Source organism: Sphaeramia orbicularis, chromosome 14, assembly GCF_902148855.1.
Source record: "Sphaeramia orbicularis chromosome 14, fSphaOr1.1, whole genome shotgun sequence".
Lineage (NCBI taxonomy): Eukaryota > Metazoa > Chordata > Actinopteri > Kurtiformes > Apogonidae > Sphaeramia > Sphaeramia orbicularis.
In genome coordinates this window covers 37,408,425-37,429,258 of record NC_043970.1, presented here as the reverse complement: position 1 = coordinate 37,429,258, position 20,834 = coordinate 37,408,425, and the positions used below count along the sequence as shown (strand labels likewise).

General features: G+C 38.6%; 1 protein-coding gene across 4 annotated transcripts in view; it reads right to left on the bottom strand.

Moving 5' to 3' along the window:
- Window positions 1-20,834, bottom strand: part of robo3 (roundabout, axon guidance receptor, homolog 3 (Drosophila)) — a 161,409-nt gene that overhangs the window by 132,464 nt on the left and 8,111 nt on the right. For all 4 annotated transcript variants that reach the window (XM_030154745.1, XM_030154746.1, XM_030154747.1 and 1 more), the window contains exon 2: window positions 7,190-7,516. In XM_030154745.1, the coding sequence (XP_030010605.1) occupies window positions 7,190-7,516 (327 nt within the window). The remainder of the gene's footprint in view (window positions 1-7,189; window positions 7,517-20,834) is intronic.

The following is a 20,834-nucleotide window of genomic DNA, read 5'->3' as shown; positions in this document are numbered from 1 at the left end:
GACGTAGCAGGCATAATAAAAACGTCAGAGGTATAAAACACTCAAAGAAAAAGCCGCCAGGAGCTCGGGCGAGTCACTCTGAATGTCAAATCCCCACCCAGGGGTGTCTGGCCCGTTAGGTCTATTGTGCTTCACTGACTTTTATGCATCTGACATGAATTGGCCTCTGCTCCCGGCACGTAACTTTGTAGGCCGCATTTTCAGGATCAAAGAATCTCTTTCAATGCGTGAAATCGACTAGGATTGGGGCACACAACAGAAATTTTGGGAGAAAGTGGTGAAAGATCCCCCGCTTTTAAACCACAACAGGTGAAAAAAAGCAAAAGAAGGGATTTTTCTTTTTTTTTCACTGCAGGATGAGTCTTTCTTTCGGTGTGTTTTTCGTTTAATCCTATATTTGTGACAGCCGTTCAGCCTCAGTTTTTCTTTAATATTCAGCCCTGTAGAAAAAATTACTGATGCAATGTTAGTTTTAAAAATGCACAAGCACTTTAACCTGTCAGCTGCGTCATATCGGAAGTTGAGCTACAGCTACTGAGGCTTGAAAACCTCTCACAGTCCACGCATCAAACATCCATTCGTCAAATATGTCATCAATAATAAGTGGAAAGTGTTACTGGGGTAACTAAGCAGAACTCTCACTAATGGATTATTGAGTGCCTAATTGTGGGTGTATGAATGCTTGCATGGGGAAAATGATCTGCAGCCACTTGAGAACTACAAGTAAGAGTTATCGCACCTGTTCTCATGAATATTCGACATAAATATTCCATCTGGAGACTAAAGTCGACAGGGTTTCTGACGGCTTCTCTAAATACTTTATATTATTCTTTCATGCTTTATTTTTAGATCCAACAGCCGTGAGATCTGTCTTTTGCATTTGTCTCAAACATTTCAAGCTCTCACGATCATGTTTACCCACTAAATTATTTCCCTGGACAATTAGCTTGTGCAGAGATTCTTAAGAGAACAGCCAAACCACAGTGAAATATCTCAGCAGCCATTTAATAGCTGGGAATTCTGGCACAAACACTCAAGTTCCCAAAAGAATAAATCATAACGACCAACTTATTCCTAGAATTTCAATCAAGCGCTCACCACCACATCGGCATTTCATAACAAAATGCAGAATACTTGTCTGAGACTAAACAAATGTAGAGTAAATAAGTAGATGTATATGTTTCAATGAGTATTAGTCGGAAGTTTATCATTAGGGTAAACTTCATGCCAACTACAGCAGATGTTCTCTGTCAGTAAAGAACATGCAAACATCTCGCAGCTACACTTTTAAGGCTGAGCAGGATGTTTGATGTTAAATGGATAGATTTAGGATGGAGCATCACCTAAAAAGCTGAAAAACTGCCAACATCCAAACTCCAGCTAAGACGATGAGACCTCAGTCGCCACTTCAAATACTCATGAGTTCTACACAAGCTGTTTTTACTACACAGTGTCTAAACAAGTTTGCCTCTGGCTCGTCTTGTTCGTGCACAAAGACTACTTAAGAGTTTGGGCATAAAACACTCAAAAAATTAAAGCACTTTCAGGCAAACTCTCAGTCAGGTGTTTGTTTTTTTTTTTTTTGTCGACACATTTCGCCAGTTTACCCAGACTGCAGCTCAGTGGCTTTCACCGCCCTGCCTCGCCTCTCCGCCTGCAGCAGATGGATTGTGAGGGGTTAAAACTCCTGAACCTTCCACACTTCCCACTGCTCTGGCTCTCACCCCGATACCAAAATATACACGCCAATACACAATGCATCTCTCTCTCAGTTTGCCCCCAGTGCTTCCAAGTCACAGGCTAGGGAGCAAAGTGACACCATGCCATAAAGTGCCATCTTGCGCCTCCTCTGGTGCCATGCTGAGCCCCTTGGCAGCTCCGGGCAGGCTTATGTGCCTGTGGCCTTATCTCCGGCCCCATTGGCGCCATGCAGTGGGGGCTGGCATCGGACCGGCTCTGGCGCTCGCTGCTGTTTGTTCTATATAACCTCTCTTTCTAGAGGCAAAGCTCCAAAAAGTGTATTAAAGAGGTTTGTGCGGGTGTGCATGCAGGAGTGCACACAAGTACACACAAGCAAAAGACATACTTGCACTTTTTTAGCACCGCGGATTAAGGATTCTTATCTGAGGAAGAGACTGCTGTGCACTTTGTCATTTGTGTGAGCACACAGCTGCAGAGAATGTCACCTCCCAAAGGACCGCTGCACCAGCAAGGAAAGCAGCAGAAAGCCGGACATACAGCGAAATATATGGGCTGATCAGTTGCTTGGTAAAATATAAGGCAGCATTATCACAGACAAGAGTCTCATAGAAGAGAACAAACCCCTCGGACAGCAAACATGACCCTGAGCAACCTCACAGAGCTGTGTATGAGATCCTGTCGATGCTGGCGTACGAGGCAGCTTAGATTCCCTCGTTATCTTCAGCAGCTGCCAGGAATACAATATCCCCGGGGTGCTGGTAATATTGACGATAACATGTCCTTGGTTCGGGCAAGAAAACCCAATCTGAATGTTATGAATTAGGAAAAGGCAAAAAGGCTTATTTGGGATTCTAAAAAAGAGCTTAAAACTAGTACAAAGCTACGAAAGCATTGAGATAAACATAGGGATTATTCATGGGGAGTGAGACATTTCCAGCATCACTATCTGTTGTGTTCTCTTCCTCATATCCAGCTCTGTGAAAAGTGATTCACAACACCTCCACCTATTCTCCATGCTTAGTTTCCATACGGCTTATATCACAAATACCCTGCGGCTTCTGATGTTGATACCCAAACAGAGCTGGAGCGAGGTGAAAGGTAATTCTTCATGCTGTTGGAGGAAGGCTTTCAGGTAAGGTGACGGACACATTGCGCAGATCCCAGCTGTTTAAAGAGGATAGAGAATGATTCATGGACTGTTTTTCCGCAGAAAGAGTCGAGGGAATTTCAGCCTGATTATTAAGTTAGGAGCCAGAGTCACTCAGGAGGGAAAAAAAAAAAAGATATTCGAGCGTAAGGTGTCTGACAGGAGTCTCAACTTTCACAGTTTTTCACTGGGAGAGGAGTTTGTTTTTACCGCTTTCAGCTGGTTTGTGTTAACACGATGAGAAATTCCTGGGATGTTTCAGTTTTTAAGGGTTGGACGATATTAGAAGAGGCCAGAGTGAAGAGATTAGAGGAAATGTTTAAATCTTCGCTGGCTGTTCCTGTAAAAGCCGACGGCAGCTGTTGCCAGGAGTTGTTTTTATCTCCATTAGTAGATAAGCTAGAATAACTTCTGGAAAAGCTGATTTTGTATGTACATTGTGGTCAAAACCGATCCATAGTACACTTGTTTCACTGATATTAAATTGTCTCACAGCATCTGATTTGTAGTTCATATTAAAATCACATTTTCCTTACAGGGTAACATATTAAGAAACACCCACAGGAGCATCTCTAATGCATTTCTATTCATGCAAAAAGCTTTTAAATGAGCCGAAGCTGCTGTCAGCACAAGTTATAGGTATGGCAAAAACAGCAAAACTTTAATTGGGCTCATCCGCATTTCATTAAAGCTGTGGAGTAAAAGGAAGTGTCGTTTGGAAACCCATATGACAGGAGTTTGCTGTATTTCAAAATGCCTAACATCTGCTAGTGAGTAGCTGCCAACTTCCACTGGCCTTTCGTCCCTGCCTGCACAAAAAAAAAAAAAAAAACACTTTGTGCTTTCCTGTCCAGTGGCGACAACTGTTATCTTTTTTCTGCTGGAGCTAGCTGTCATCCATCTACATTAAGAGGCCCAGTCGCAGAGGGCCTGGTCACAACACGACAGGGGCCGGGCTCTCTGGAGCAGCAGAAGATAGGCGATGCGGTGTCAGAGGCTGGCCAGGACGGTGATGATCGGTGCGGGGGTGGCGGGCCTCGGGGTGCCAGCTGCCAGGAGATCTGACACCGAGGTCAGGGGTGGCGTCTTGGACTAACTCAGCCGAGTGATGGCGATGATAAGAGAACAGAAAGTCTGTCAAAGCTGCCTGTGCACGTCTCTGGTCTGTTAGATGAAGCTAATGGTATTACCTCTGAAATCTGTCTGTGGTGTAATTCGTTTTATTACCTGAACTCTGTAATACACAACATGATGTTTGACACCTGATATTTAGGCAAGTCCTGACTTATCATTGCTAGACTTCAGCTTGTATATCAAGCCTCTTAGTCTTATTTGTGGAAAAATAGATGTTATGTTATTAACCCTTAGGGGTCCACGGTCGCGGCCCTTTGACTCAATCACATGACATTTTCAACATGTTGTAGCGTCGTAAGTTTATCACATTGACCAGGGTTGTCAAACTCATTTTAGTTCAGGGGCCACATTCACCCCAATATGATCTCAAGTAGGCCAGACCAGTAAAATAATACAAGTGAAAAAAGTAAAATTACATTATGATAATGTTTATATCTTATATCCTTAAAAATCTGAATAACGTAAACAACTTGAAATGTCTTAAGAAAAACAAGTGCAGTTTTAACAATATTCTGCCTCAGTTTATCAGTTTATCATTTACACATGTGCATTAAAACTTACATTACAATTACAAATACACAAAACATGTAGTAACAGGTATAATATTGAGGAAACTGTATTGACTTTTCTGAAGACACTTCATGTTGTTCGTATTTCTTCAGGTTATTCGCATTTTTTTGAAAAAGGATAGTTTGTTGATGTAAACATTTTCCTGGAATTGTCCTTTTTTACACCAAAAAAAAAAGGATCAAATCTGCAGTTGTCATCATTTATATGTTATTATGACAGTATTTTTCTGGTCTGACCCAAATGAGATCTAATTGGTTTATATGTGTATGTATGGAACCTGAAATAACATGATTTTTACACTACTGATTAATATCTTCATTGTAATTTTTGCATTTCACAAATTCATCCTACGGGCCAGATTGGACCTTTTGGCGGGCTGGATTTGGCCCCCGGGCCGCATGTTTGACACCTGTGACATAGACAATTGGGACAATTGCATTCGAAAGTGTGGACATGAAACACTCTTCTCACTTTTTATTTGATGTTGATAGTGCAAATACAACCAAAGATAAGACGTTTTGAACCCGGAGCAAACAAACGTGAGTAAAAGTATGAAAATGACGAGGGGTGGGTGTTATATTTCTGACCATATCTTCGTCATTTTTTGTCCTTTTTCAAAATGGAAAAAAAAAAAACTGAATCTGTGGATTCTGCTCCACAGACTGCATTAGCATAACAGGTAAGGGCGAGAATGACCCCCACCTGAACCGGATGTGGAAAGTGGGAATGACCGGGGGTGGGCCGGTCGGGGAATCGGAGAAAACACCTAAGTAAAGATATGCTTCTTTGTCAAATATTTAAGTACAGTTTTAATTTATTACAATTTTAATTTTATATACCTGGTATTTGGAATCAATATTCACTTTTAACGTCTCTGAAAAGGCTTGTTAAGCATCTTTGTGTTATTTATGCAATAAATTATGTAAATTTTTCAAATCAGGTTTTATATTTTTTGTGTGTTTGTTGGCCTTTTGTGTTGATATAGTAGGTTAAAGTAAAAAAAAATAATAGGCAGATGAGATAGATGAAGTTGTGCTGAAAAAAAAAAAAAAGATGCCAAACATGGGTATAGTAAACATTTCTTTATATAGTGTATAAAGGCAAAATCAAAAGTTCTGAAAAATGGCCAAAATAGGCTCAGACACCTAAGGGTTAAATTATAACATATTTTTACTTAATTTCAGACAGGTAACATCCATTTTTTCTGTAAACTGCTAACCTTATTTATAATGCTTTGCAACTTTTCACCATGCAGGAATGCCTTATTTTGGTACATTTCTGAACAATACAGGTCTGCAAAGCTTTTAGATGAATTAGAAACAAGTGTAGAATGGCTTACAAGGATCATTTCTCTTGCTTAATACCTACCTACCAATCACATAAATGCCCACCATTGCTCTAAACAACATAACTCTTCCATGCTTGAAGTCTCCTTTCACTGCAGAATTTGTTGTTTGTGATCTACAAACTCATGATTTGTTTTTGTGATAGTACCTCTTGGGATTTTCAGGTCCCCTGCAGTAAGAATTGCATTTCTTATCACTGCTATGCTTAATGTTGTATATAAAGCCTCTAGATGTGATGCTATTACATTAAAATATACTTTTGCTTAATTCACAGGAGGTACATCCATGTTTTTCTCCTGTAAACAGCTAATACGTAAAATATAGTATTCTTTATGCCGCTTTGCAGAAATGCCTTCTTTTGTCTTCTTTTATTTCATTTGTGGACAATTCTTAACTTTCAGATAAATTGGAAACCAACATCATCAAATGTAGAGTTGTAGTTCTCTTTGTTAACTTGCTTTTCCTCTCACCTACCAATCAAATAAAAGCTTGCTTCTCAGTCATCTTTCACTGTAGTTTATTTTTGTCATCTACAAACATGTGATTTGTTTTTGTGATTGTACTTTCTGCAATTTTCAGCTTTACTGCATTAAGAATTGCATTTCTTATCACTGCTATGCATAATGTTGTATATAAAGCCTCTTGGTACAATTTGTGGAAAAACTGATGTTATGCTATTAAATTAAAGTATACTTTTACTTAATTCACAGGAGGTACATCAATGTTTTCTCCTGTAAACAGCTAATATGTAAAATATAGTATGTTTTATGCCACTTTGCAGAAATGCCTTCTTTTTTCTTCTTTTATTACATTTCTGGACAATACTGAGCTTTCAGATAAATTGGAACCCAAAATCATCAAATGTGGAATTGTAGTTCTCTGTTAATTTGCCTGTCCTCTCACCTACCAATCAAATAAATGTTTGCCTCTCAGTCTCCTTTCACTGCAGAGTTTATTTCTATCATCTACAAACATGTGATTTGTTTTTGTGATTGTACTTTTGAGGATTTTCAGCTTTACTGCATTAAGAATTGCATTTCTTATTGCATATTTGACAAGCTAACTGGTGATCTGTGACCTCTTATATTGGAAAACTTACTTCCAAGACTGCATGTATGGTAGCAGACTTCACCACTATTAAATTATCGCCATGGAAACAGGATTATAATTCCATTTTGCATATCCTTGCAGTGTCATTTCTCATAGAAAAACTGTCCAATACCGGTGCACACAGTGTTCACTCACACACCCGACTATCAACCCCAAACAGCAGTACATTTCAGCCACTTACTTGCCACCTCCAGCGACGCATTGCGACTAACGGCCTCACCCAGGTAGTTCCGAGCCACACACACATAGACACCTTCGTCGGGTTTGCTCCTCCTCCCGTGTACGATTCGCAGAAAGAAGAGGGAGCCGGAGGGTAAGAGCATCCGGTGGGATCGAGGATCTTCTCGATCCGTCTCCACGCGCTCGCCGTCCTTGTACCATTCCACCATCGGAGTCGGCCTTCCCTCCGCTTTGCAGTTAAGGGTGGCCGGCTCGCCCTTCGACACAATCAGATCGGACGGGTGCTCCAAGATCCGAGGGGGTGCATCCTCTAATCGGGGTCGGGAACCTGGTGAAAAGACAAATTAGAAAAGATTAGGAAGAGTTTAACCTGAAATATCTCTGTTCGATTTAATTTGTTTAATGAAAATGAAAATGAAAATTTGATTACAAAAAAAAAAAAAGATTAGGAAGAGTTTGCTTAGTTGAAACTTTGTGGAAGCTAACTTTTTTTTGCTAAGTGAAGGTGGTATAATTATAAACAACTCTCTAAACTGCAGTAATTTAATGTTTCACAACAAAAGCAAGGATACAGAATAAACAAGCTTTGTTAATGAGAGAGTTGAAAAAAAGCAAGTTTCCTAATTAATGCTAAATGAAGCAACATATTCATTCAGGCGGCGTTAAAATTCAGAGCCAACAGTGACAATGAGATGCATTTAGACTGGAAATTCCAGATGACATGTAAACAAAGAGTGGTTGCACTTGTGTAGGAAGAGTAAGGATTATAATAGAAACAGCTCACAATCCAGCTTTTTCTTTTACATTCTGGCCACAGCCCACAAGAGGAGTGGGTGGCACAACTTCTTAAAAACCTCCTCAGTTGCCCTCGCTCAGAACCTCTCGAGTCGGGTGCACGAAACAAACACGCGCATTTTTATCACCAACAACATGGCGGTGTGAAATGAGCATGTAATGTAATTGCTCGACAGTTGAATTCAAAGTATAAATCAGGAGGACGTGTGAAATTACATGCTCTAAATTCTATATCTATCAAACCTAAACAAAATTCTCCTGCAGTGGAGGGGAGGCAAATGTGGCAGAACCGTGCTTATCAGACGTTCACGAGGAAACGAGGTTGTCTGCTATTGAAATACTCCAACAGAAAAAAACAAACTGAAAACAAATAGCCACTTGCCACGTTGGAATTTTTTTTTCCCCCCATGAAGCTCAAATGCTGTTTTGCAGACATTTTAAAAAAGTGTTCTTCCCCCTCCATCTCTTTTTTTAAAAATTTTTATACATAGCACTCCATGGTTCAAGGTTGAGTCAATTAATTACACAAATAAATTAACTGTGTTGGACAATGTTTTTCCGTGCTCTCAGTATGCCTGTAGAGCTTCAACCTCTTTATTTTTAAGGTCTGATTGAAAGAAATAAATGAAGACAGAGACCGAAGCAGACAGAGATGGAGGCGAAGTAATTCCCACAGGTTTTTGCCGAGCTTTGAAATTGCTTTTACCCCCTCCCTTCTACCCTCTATCTTTCCTCTTCTTCCTTCACTTTGAATGACAGCGTGTTGGCGGTACAATTATGTATGAATAGCAATAACATAAACTCAAGCACCATGAGGCACAAGTGAAATTTGCCCCTGGAGAGTCTATGAAACGATGACAACACTAGGTGTGTCTTCGTGTATTTCTGAATAGCCTGTTTTTGTTGCAGCATTCGACACTTTGCAACGCCGTCCTTCTACTTTTGTCAAGCTACGCTGTTTTTAAACTAAACAATTTTTCACTGTCAGGGTATACGGCGTGCTTTAGCCACGCCATAGAGAGGTACATTATGCAACCTTCACAGCAGGAAACTGCCTTCACACAAGACAACACAAAACACTTAAAAGAACTGCTCTGTTCTGCGTTTTTTAGTTACTACATAACGGAAAGTTGAGGCTTTGTTTCGGCGCTCAGACCCTGCTCCAGTGGGTTGACTTATTCTTTCGGAAAAGATTAACCACACATGGAATAAAACATAAAACAGAGCGACAGCCATGATTATATTATGTGAGAGCAAAGAAGTTTTGCTGCTGAGTTTCGGTTTCTGAGCACAGAACTTGAAAAAAGGACTTTTTTTTTTCGTCTATTGTTGTGAGGTTTTGCAGTACACAAGTCGCTCTAGGCACAACCTGAGCCAGGGGTCTGTGGCTTTGTCTAAAAACATAAGCAACATATAGAAAAGAATAGCTATTGTGAACATTTGTATTTTACTTTTGTTGTAAGCCTAAAGCCATTACATTGCTCAACTGTAAAAAAAAAAAAAAAAAAAGAAAAAAAAAAAAGTGCAGCCTATGAACAAAATAATCTTGTTTTTTTAGCATTTCATGAACCAAAATGTCTGCTACATGCCAAACTTCATTTGCATTTGTTCATATTTAGCATAAGTCGACGGATGCTAGTGTATAAAACAAATTTCAACTGTTTTCTTTACTGAAGCTGCGCCAAACATTGCATTATAGTTAAAGTACCAAGTCAGTCGGTAAATTGTGGTGAAACACAGCGTGTAGTTTCTCATGGATCCAGACTGAATTTTTCATTTCCTCTTCGGTTTTAAATTGTTTCTATAGATTGAAAAAGCTGCTGACCTGTGACCTAAGACAAATTAAAGTCAAATTAATGTGTACAACCAACAACTGAACATTTTAGGTTACTGACTTGAAGTTTGGACATATTTTCAGTATGGACTACAACCGCTGCTGCTGACAAACAATTATGGCATACTCAGAGAAATGCTCATCGGAAGTCTTGACCTTATATGTGCAAGTGTCGTGACGCAACTAGTTGTAAACTTAACAAATTAAGAAGAAATTAAAACGGGTTGTAGAAATCCATTTTATTTTTGCCAAAATGAATAGAAAGATAACTTTGCAGCACCTTTAACTTCACACTTTTTGAACTATTAGGGTCCCCAAATGCACAAATAAATGTAACAAAGACTAATAAAAGTGGGTTTAGCCAAATATGACCCCTTTAAGGAAGATGCTAAGATGAAAGGTGAGAGTAAAAAGGTAAAAGGTAAGAAGGTTGTCAAGATAAGATCTCACTTCCAGGAGAGATAGGCAACAATGAGCTGACAGTGAAGGTATTGTACAGACAGTGGGATGCAGGCCCAGCATAAGAAAGGGGGTCGTAAAACTCCTTTTCTTCCCACAGGTGCATGAATGAGAAAGAGCTCAAAGGTTCGGACTCTCTTGATAATGTCTGATAAGGAAAGCAGTCCAAATTCCAGCCCCTAAAGTGACGAATCCTCTGTAAGGTTTGAGGGGGATTAAAAACTTCACGAAAGCGCTCCTCGCTGATGGGAATATAGAGTACCGTCTGACGGACTTGCGCTCAATGCAATTACATTCACAAGGATGGAGGAATAGGAAGCTCTGAAGGGGAGGAAATGGTATTGAGGCTTTGAAGTTACTTCTAGTTAGAATCTAATAGCAGCTGGGCAGCATTTCAATGCACCCAGCTAAGGCTCACATTTACTTCCAGGCACTAAAAGCACACAAAATATGATCAAATACGCTTTTTACATTTTATCAAGATTTTATTTCACTGCTTTTTATGGCGAGAAGACATTACAGATATAGTCATATACGTATTCATTCTCAAAATAACATACAGTATGTTGCTTTGGTTTTAGGTTTGTATGAATCTCTTGGTTTCAGAATCAAACAAAAGGCTGCAAAGTGTCAAATTTAGCTGGAGGTGCATAATGTGCACACTAATGGTTTGCCAAGCCCGGCTTATGTAGCACTTGCAGGTGCAGAACAGATGCCTTTTTTTCTTTTAAGACAAATGTGCTTCTGTATAACAACGATTTGTAGAATAATTAACATTCTGGAATGATTAAAAAAAATAAATAAAAGTAAAGTACACACAGATAGACTGATCAATACTAAGAACTTTTAACAAGCAGCAGACAATCAATAGGCTAAAATCAGGCTTCTCAAATGGAATTAAAGACTCTCAACTAAAAAACAAACTCTTTTTACAGTCAGTTTAACGTTCGGTGATTAAAAGGGATTTATTCAGGTATTTTTCACTACTTTTACTGTTGACTTCATGTTTTATTCAACAGTTTTCCAGTTAGAGGAAGGTCATTGATATCAGCTTTTTCTTGCTCTAAATTATTCTCATTATGCCGATCTTTCAGAATCCACAATGCATCGACCTCTAATATACTTGTTTGTATTGGTGCATGATGTGTACTCATATCTTTTAGTTGTTCTTCCACATTAATTATAAACCTGCTATAACATCTCATGCTGCACGTGGTTTTTGACAAACAAATGCTCACCTGTTGCTAAAAGAACAGGGTTTATTAATGTGCTAAACACTTTTCATATCTTTCCTCTGAAATACAAAATAGGATATATGATTCGAATAACGCACTTTACAATATTATGACACTATTCTGCACAGACACTGCAAACACTCATCACTTTGCCTCATGCTTGTCCCTCAAGGCCTCTGAGCAGCAGATAGAGATCGTTCCTTTAATAGCTTTTAGGTAGTGTACTGTATGTATCATAGCTGAACTGTCTGGTTGGAGTAGGGGGGGTTTGGAGGGAAGGGGGGGGGGTGTCTGTGGTGAGAGCCCAGCAGGACAGAGCCTTTAAGAGCTGACTCATAAATTTTACAGTCTGAGCTGATGGAGCAAGCCATGTGGAAATGTAAAGGAAAAGCTTTTAAAGGGAAGGACCACCGTGTGAGGCTGAGCTAAATATCATCAAGAGGACGACCGAGTGGAAACCACTGAACATTAGCTTTTAAAGATGATATGGCTATCATCTCAGGCAGTTCCAACACGATGAAACAATGTCTCGCTAGTGTATTTTACAAAAAGATTGTCTGCCCTGTTAACATGTGAATTTACACGGAAGCACTACACCATAAACAAAAAGGTGGTGTTTATGGAGCACAGGGATGACACGGCACCAAAATGAAATACTCTCGACACCAAATTTTCATGCATTTTATCGTTATCAATCGAATATATTTCAGTTGTGACGTTTGATATACCTAGCTTAATGTAAACTGACAATTTCAAGGTGATTTATGATAAATAGTTTTTTTTTTTTATGTTGCAAAACTTATTTGAATAATAAAATGACAAGCTGCTGCAACGAAACACTTAAAAACTCCATAAAACACACCATGTATGATGGTAACATACTGTATGTGTGCAGCCACGTTCACAGTTTATACCCCTTTTCTAGCTGTTAGCATTAGCCGTTAGCATGTACACTGCAGCTGCTAAACATGAGACAAATAATTACCAACACTGGCCAAATCATCACATATTTGCCACTCAAAATGACTAATAATAAAAATATTAACCCTTATGTTATAACTTTAACTAAACTAACAGGACATGGTTTCATACAAATTCACACAGCTAGCTTTGCTAACCGTTAGCATCACAATGATCAACTCACTACTGTTCTGTTTATACGCAGAAAGACTCAAAATATGTTGAAATGAATCTCAATTAGTAAAATCCATCCACCGGTTTCTAATATTTCTTTCATTTGGAGGTTGTTCAGTCATTGGTGACACATTTCAGGGTTAGCTTTCCTAACATAAGCACTGTTTTATCATTAGAATTAGAAAAGGTGCTAGGCTAACACATTTTATCTCATATACGATTGGTTCATCCTTAATAAATCACAAGATAAGGGTTTTCTTATTGACATGTTTTTCTGGAGGCCATGTTGTGGGGTACTGAGCAAGTCCATATTTTCACACTGCAGAATAATATAAACCTCAAAAAACACATTAAAAATGGATTTAAATTATACAAAATTTCGGTTAACAGGTTAAAATTTTTGTTATGAGGGAATCAAACAATGTACATTACAGCTCAGTAATAACATGGAACCACAATGGAGATTAATTGGTATTAATCCAATAATATCATGTAATAACTCCAGTAATGTAACCAATTAGATGGCAGTTCCCTTATTATGAAGCTAAAATTCAACTTAAGTCATATTTCCAAAATTTCAAGTTAAAACTGTACTAATGATATGCCTGGTTTGATGATTGGTTATTACCTTGAAATAAAAGAAACATTTATATCATAAGGACATTTTAAGTATTAAAATATGGTAAATACCATTATAATTCACATTAGCTATGATTAAAGTTACCACAATGGTAATTACATGTATTATCTCTTTATCTAACTACTACCATGGTATTATTGAGCTGTGTGCGAAGTGTCACCAAAGTGGTGACCCTTTATTGTGTAAGAGTGTTTTTGTTAAAATCATAAATTGGTATCGAAGTGACTGGAATGAAATCAAAGCCAAGGTGTCACTATTGGAAATGGCATTAAGAAATGTTCCAATGACACCACGTCCGGCTCCACAGCTCCACACTGTCTAGTACAACACTGACAGCACAACTATGAATATTTTATTAGAATGCATACGCCAAGTTTAATTCCCCAGATGTCTATCCCAAACTGAGGGCAAATCTATATAGCAGATAAGAGTAAGGCTGGGAAAGATGAAGTCAAATCAAGTTAAATGGACAGCTGCAGCCCTGAAAACATCACCGCTTGTCTTGAGAAGAGTGTCTAATAGGAAAGCCCGGACCCTCTAAGGACCTATTAGCTTCTGCCTGCGGTGCACTGCAATGGGATGGCAGCAACTCTCAAAGCAACATGTGAGCTAATGAAACCACAGGGATGTTATGCTGTAGGAGTCCGGCCTGGGGTCTGTTTGACATGCATGTTGAATGGGAGGGAAACGAGGAACAACAAGAAGTGAGTCTTCTGGATGGATTTAAGTGTAGATCCTATAGCTGTCAGCCATCAGTGGTAGTAACACTGTTATCACACTGTATCTCTATTAATAAAAATGAATGTAGGGGGGGAAACAACAAGGACAACACATGGCTCTGAACACAAAATGAAAATGATGAGTCATAATGCTACAGCCGTCAAGAAACTACATAATTAAACAACAATCTCATCATCTCTCTTGAGTAAAATCCAACTATACCATCTTGTGTATAAGTCCTACTCCGACAATATGTTTGTTGGTTTAGTTAAGTTCAGTTCAGTCTCTGTATTAAGATCCAATCTGGATATATGGGAAGTATGTACAACAGCAAAAACCAAAGTTTCAGAGAAAAAACAGCTTCTATAAACTAAAGTGGGAGTAGTTTAGTGTGACCTCATTTGACCAACATGTCTTTAACCTTTTTGTTCAGACAATGTGAGATTAATGATGTTTATTTTCTGATATTTTATACCAGTTTCTTTCAAGACACGTTAGATGTTTCTAAATATTTGTGCTGCTTCTTGTCATGGGGTCAGAGGTCATACTAAATAGTGACTTAAATCATTACAAAACATTTAGCTCAGGTGTTTTTGTGTCTTTGTGCACATAATGTCTGTATTTTCTTGTTGGATCTGAAGAAAAGAGAAAGAAATATGTGTTCATTTCAATCCTGCAAAAGCAATGAAGATAAAGGTGGAATAAGACTTTTGCATTGTACTGACATATCAGTTCCATGTGTAGATCTTCAGAAAACAACTTCAGCACTAGAACATGAGCAGTGAATATAATCAGATATAGCTGGATCACATACTATATTGATTCTACCTTGCTTTTAAATAGAGATAGACTGATCTAATAGTTTGGCTGATTAATTAGTGCAGATAGACTTTTGATGGAAAATAACACAGTTCAAATGATAAAACCACTCTGACATTATTATCGCAGTTACTTTTATGTCTATTCTCACATTTTTGATTGTGAGTTTGTCCAATGATCCAGATGATCCCTGTCTTTTAATAAAGTGAATGCATAATGTGTTTTCAGAGTCTGTTTATTTGGGTGTAGTGTGGGATGGTATCGACAATCTATTTGGGTATTGGCTTTTGCCGCTGCAAACTATCATTATTATATTGTCATTTTAAAAAAAGGCAACTCGCACTTTTAAAAACAGGGTTGTAATAGTTAATCCTTAAAGACCTACATGATTTTTCTTCTACATGTGACCTTTTCCAAAGTGATTTATGCTCAGCGTTTTGCATTTTTCAGTGAAAATTAGGTATTTTCTTATATTTAATCAGTTGATCATGTAGATCTTCATAAAAGCTCAGAGTAAATTCAAAGGTTATTATATCAAAACAGAAAAAATTCAAGTAAAAGTGACCTTTTTGATCAAATTAACATTAAAACATCCGCTGTCATGTATAGGTAAATACGTGGGGGTGCAATCCATAACTAATGTAACTTGCGCTGGTGAAAAACGAAAGTGAAACTTTACATTCTTTCAACGTCCAACTCCCAACTTCTATGCCTCTATTATACAGCGGACCTTGCATGAAATTTTCACCACTAACTAACCTGTATCAATCAATGCTCTATGGGCCCCCCACAAATGCTGGGCCCCATGAATTTGTCAAGTTTACCCCCCCTCCCTTAACAGCGCCCCAGCCATGAAAAGATGACAAACTGCATTTTATCTCAATTATTTCCATGCATTGATAGGATTAGCGGTGTAATAATTCATAAACATTTTAGATCAGTAGATGCTTTTGGTTGTGACTGTTAACGTCACTGTGAAACGGAAATGAAAGTCAACAAATATGAATCGCAAATATGAAATAAAAGGTACAATGAGCAATGTTTTCCATCTCATTTCCCAGTGATGCTTTGCACTGATGCCTCTATCAGCTTCTATCAAGGCTTTCCTTATTATAAAGTATAAAATAAATAATGAAAATAATACATTTATTTAAATGGAAATACAACAAAAACTATGTATGCACTTGTAAAACTAATTAAAGCTAAGCAGGAATCAAAAACTATACTGAAAATCTAAATAAAAATGAAAACCTTGAAATTATAATTTGGCTTTAAAGTCATTCATTATACCCACTGTGTTAAAAACATGTCTATGCATACAGGAGGAGATTCATGCAGGTGGAAAAACACTGATGATCTGTTCATGCTGGTGGCAAACATGTTTAATTTTTAGAAGTGCTGTGTCACAAATCTCCCAGTGTAAAACTATATTTTGATCAAACCACTTAAACTCATCTTGTGGTGTAATTATATACTGTGTGTTATAGAAAAGCAGCAGTGTTTATTTTAATTATTCCGCTCAGCAGGAGCTTTTTCCCTGCATACCTGGTGAGTCCAAACTGACAGATGGTGAGGTGTACTCTGTATGTGGATTGTGTTTAACCATCAGGACAAAATGCATCCACTGTGAATTACTGTCCAACAACTTCAAAGTCATTTTAACTCGGAACAAAAAGGGAACAGAAAAAGCCTGAAAGGGTGACAGAAAAATAAGTGTGCCAAGCAAAAGAGCAGAAGAACAAATGAGAAAAATGGGTGGGAAAAAAAAAAACAGCCACGGGGTGCACAAACTCCTGCTGCAATGTCCTCTCTGTAATGGAGGATGGCAAAGTGCTGAGGCTGAACTTTTCCTCATCTATTGCAAGAACAAGTGGCTCGGTGTGTCCTGCTGATATAAAACAAGAATGGAGAAGCACTGCCAAAGATCTACAGTAGATCCCCGGCCCTCATACCCCCTCCATCAGCCCCCACCCCAGCCTTATTTCACCACCAACAAAAGTGGGCTTTCATCCCTAAGCAGATTTACTTCCTCTGTAAAGGCAAGAACATCAGACCAACACCCAGTGACTCTTACAAAATCAGTCCCTCTGCTCTGGAGTTAGATGTTGCAAGAACGAGGCTCAATCCTTTATTAGCAAGAGAAGTGACGCTAATGCAAAAAGACCCATGATTAAGATAATATAATTACAATGCAACACTATAATCTGATCCCAACGTCAGCAGACAAGCACATTAGCCTCTCCATTCCCATGATCAGGTTGCCATTTTGTATTTAATACATTAAAGTTTCTACAACAAAACTTTTGTCAATATAGGCATGCTATACCACGTTACAATGCTTAGATTCTCTGCAATTGAGTCGCTAAGTTAATGTTATAATATTCATGAACACCAAAACATAATTAGTCAAAGAATCACCTGGATAGTGATTGGAGTTAATGGGACATCCTACCATCATTAGGCCTATTATGCATCAATAATATTCCGATTAAAAAATGGGTAAAAAAGAAAGAAAAAAAATGTTTCAGTTAAACCTGATGTCTGGTTATATTTTCGCCACATACTGAAAGAAGAAAATTTTTGTAATTACGTTTCAAATGAGGTGTCACTGTTTAATTTTGGCCTGGTGGTTCTTCAGTTATAAACTATGGAATTTGGAATGGTAAATAGGAGAAAATTAATACAAATTAGATGGGAAGGAACAGGTTCAAGACAGAACACCAGACTAGACACTTATCAATACCTCATATACTCATAAGACGATAAAGATGAGACGGGGTGAAAAGAAAACCTAAACCAGTTGCGTTTGTGTTTACTGGCTTTGAAATGTTTATCTGAGGGTAATAGTTCATACTCATGGTGTAACATGGAGTATTTTTGGATGGATTGTTTATCTTTAATCAATATCTTTGCCAGACTGTCAACCTTGATGTTTAGCTCTACTGAGGTGAGAGTGACAAACTGCCATGCAATATCTAATAATACTTTTTACACTGGAGTTACAAAAAGCTAATATGATTGTTCTGCTTAACCAACAAGCTAATGCCCTGTTCACACTAACACACATCATATTCTTCCTCTGTTTTAAAAAGAAATTCTGTCCACACGACAATGCAAAACAACTCCAAACTGGTCCAAAGACAAACCAAAGTTGTTGTCCAACTGTTGTTGTGGACACCGTGGATAATACTGGACGTAGCACAGCAGGCGCAGAGGCTTCAATATTTCATGAAGGTGAAGCAACAAGTTCAGTTATAAATTTGCATTACCTTAAGTGTCAGTTGTGGTTGTGGAAGTGAAGACCCTGGTGTTAAAAGTTGAAAAAATTTATAGGGTGGACCTAGCTTAACAAATACATGTTTATTTGCTCAACTTGAATTGTCCAAAAATGTGACTTCAGTACTTCTAGCACTAGGGTATTCATAGGGTTTTCTTTACATGGTATGCATTTGTCAATAGCACCAGTCCAGCTAGATTTGATGTTTCAGGCCATAATACACATGAGTAAAATGGGGTGTGACGCCATCAAGTTTCTAAAATCTACACTTTGGAAAGAGTTTTTAAAAATCCCAATTTTAAAAACCATTTATATGGGGACGAAATGGTCAAATGAGAGGAAAAATACCCATTTTGCTGAATATCTGCATTAGTGTGAACAGGTTAGAATATTCTTCTGCTAATTTATAACACAAATACTCAATGTGCTTTGAACTTCACAATCCATTATAACACCCAAGTACTTACACAAATGTTCAATTTCACAATTTTCACTAGGTACTGGTTAATGGACTCTTACCTCTCTCAGATAATGCAACTTTTTTACTTTTTTTTTAACTTAATAATAGCTTGGCTCTCACAAAGGCAATTTGGTGGAAAATATGGCCATTATTCTGGGAAATATTGCAATTTAAGATAACCGGTTTGATTATGCTAAGGAAAGTGCAAAGATTATTCACTGAAAAATGTCAAGTAAAACATTACAAATGTTAAACTAGCACTTAAAAAAACTTGTATCCTGCTAAATCTGCAGCCTTCCCCTTTTATAATTGATAATGAGGTTTGGCTTTGACAACTTAAAATGCCTCTCGCAGGTCAGATGAGTTGACTGTCAGCTTCCCTCACATGTATGATTAGACGTAAGCTGCTGGAGACAAAATGCTTTGACAGGTCATTTGTAAAACTTAGGCTTAAAATATAAAGTAGCAGTAAAAAGTAAGATAGCAGAGAATGTTATCTCACAGATGTGCAGATTTAGCACACAAAAAGCTATGAAAAGTCATTTTACTTGACAGGCTGTTTGCTTTATAGGCGACAGACCTTTCTCTGCCTGAAAATGCCTTCACTCCACCAAGTCTGACACTATTTTCCAAACACAGAGAGTGTGATCCTACAATGATGGTCTGACTCACACAACAAAACTATGAGGGGTACTCATACTGCCTGATATTTGTACAAGGCTCAATCACAAGGTCAATATAAATAAATACTTACACCTACTTGCCAACTGTTTCACCGCTACAACTCCAGCCTGTTCCCCCACCCTCGAGTCCCCTCTGGTTCACAGAATGTATATGTGTCATGACGCGTAGCATTACAGATACTCAGTTCACTACAGACAGCTCTGCAGGGAAAAGGACATAAAACACGCGTGGCACTTCGGCTCTATCAAGTCTTCCACACGGACAGGGTGAGAAATGTCTTTCATTTCACCATGAAGGACCTGAAAATAAATCAGAATACTGCTCTGTATCAAGAGTCTGCCCTCCCTAGCATTCTGTTGTAAAAAAGAAAGATTAAACCATGCTAAGGCTTAGCAACTAAAATTAAGGCTAAGATGAGCTAACCCTCTGCCAGCACTCCAGATAACCACCTTCTCCACCCAGTTCTACTTAAAAAGGCCGCTCTGTTAATATTATGACAAGTCTTTCTAAGCTGGAATTTCAGTATAGATGCTATGAAAGTAAATGCAACTGCTATTGAAGAGGCTTTATATGAAGAGGACAGTGGAGAGAAGTGAGGGGGAAGGGCTTCAGATGTTGATCAAAGGGAATTCGGCGTTTTTCCTATACCTATCCCTCCCTCATCTGCAATTCTTTGGCTTTCCTTCGAAGGGAATTTGTTGTTTTACAGCTTTGTTGCCTCCTATACTGAAGCTTTCGATTCGCACCAAAGCCAGGGAATTGATTTGCAAATGTGCATTCAAAGTTAAATTGGCAGTGGTGAAGGAGGAAGGCTAGAGTGCTTTCTCTGCAGCCTCCCACTCTTTGACCCTGTGGGGACAACAAAATGAGGCACTTGCATGAGAATACAAAGTGCCGGCCATAAAGAGACAACCTCCTTAATTGAGCCTGTGTCAGTGCTAAGCATCTAAATGGGGCAGGGTCAACGTTTCCAAAAGGAAATTGGGTGTTTTTATCATGACTCTCTTGTGGCTATGTGTGTAGGGGCTAGAGCTGGTTCTTTCGGCGTTCTTTTTTGAAAAGCAGGGATCATGGAAATTGGGAGCAAAAAGATCCAGCATCCCCCGGCGGTTCCAAAAAAATGCCCTTTCCACTAACAACTCTGTTTCATGCTCCCTGTGAGCCTGGCCCCTTCCCTCTTGCGAAGCAGCAGAAATGAGTTCTGGCTAGATGTTTGGGCAGCTTGTCAAGGCAGAAGCAGCTTGCTTTAGATAGAGAGAAAACAGTTGTGTCTTTTCTGGTCCAACAGGAACAGACAGTCGAGCCTCAAAGACCATTTTTACGCAAAAGTTCCTTATGGTGCAACATGGCTGAGAGGCTTGGGATGCGATTAGGCTTTGATTTAGCCTCTGGGAGGGCGACAAACAGTGCTTTTGCATAAATACTACGTTTATTTACTCTGACATTGGAATACACTTCCGCAGAAACACAAGTATTGGCTTCTGCAAAACATCAAATGTCGATCATGTGGAGACTCTTCTAAAATTAACAATTAGGAAACTTCAAATGCAACTTACCAAAGAATTCACAGCCCTCAAGGCTTACAACCA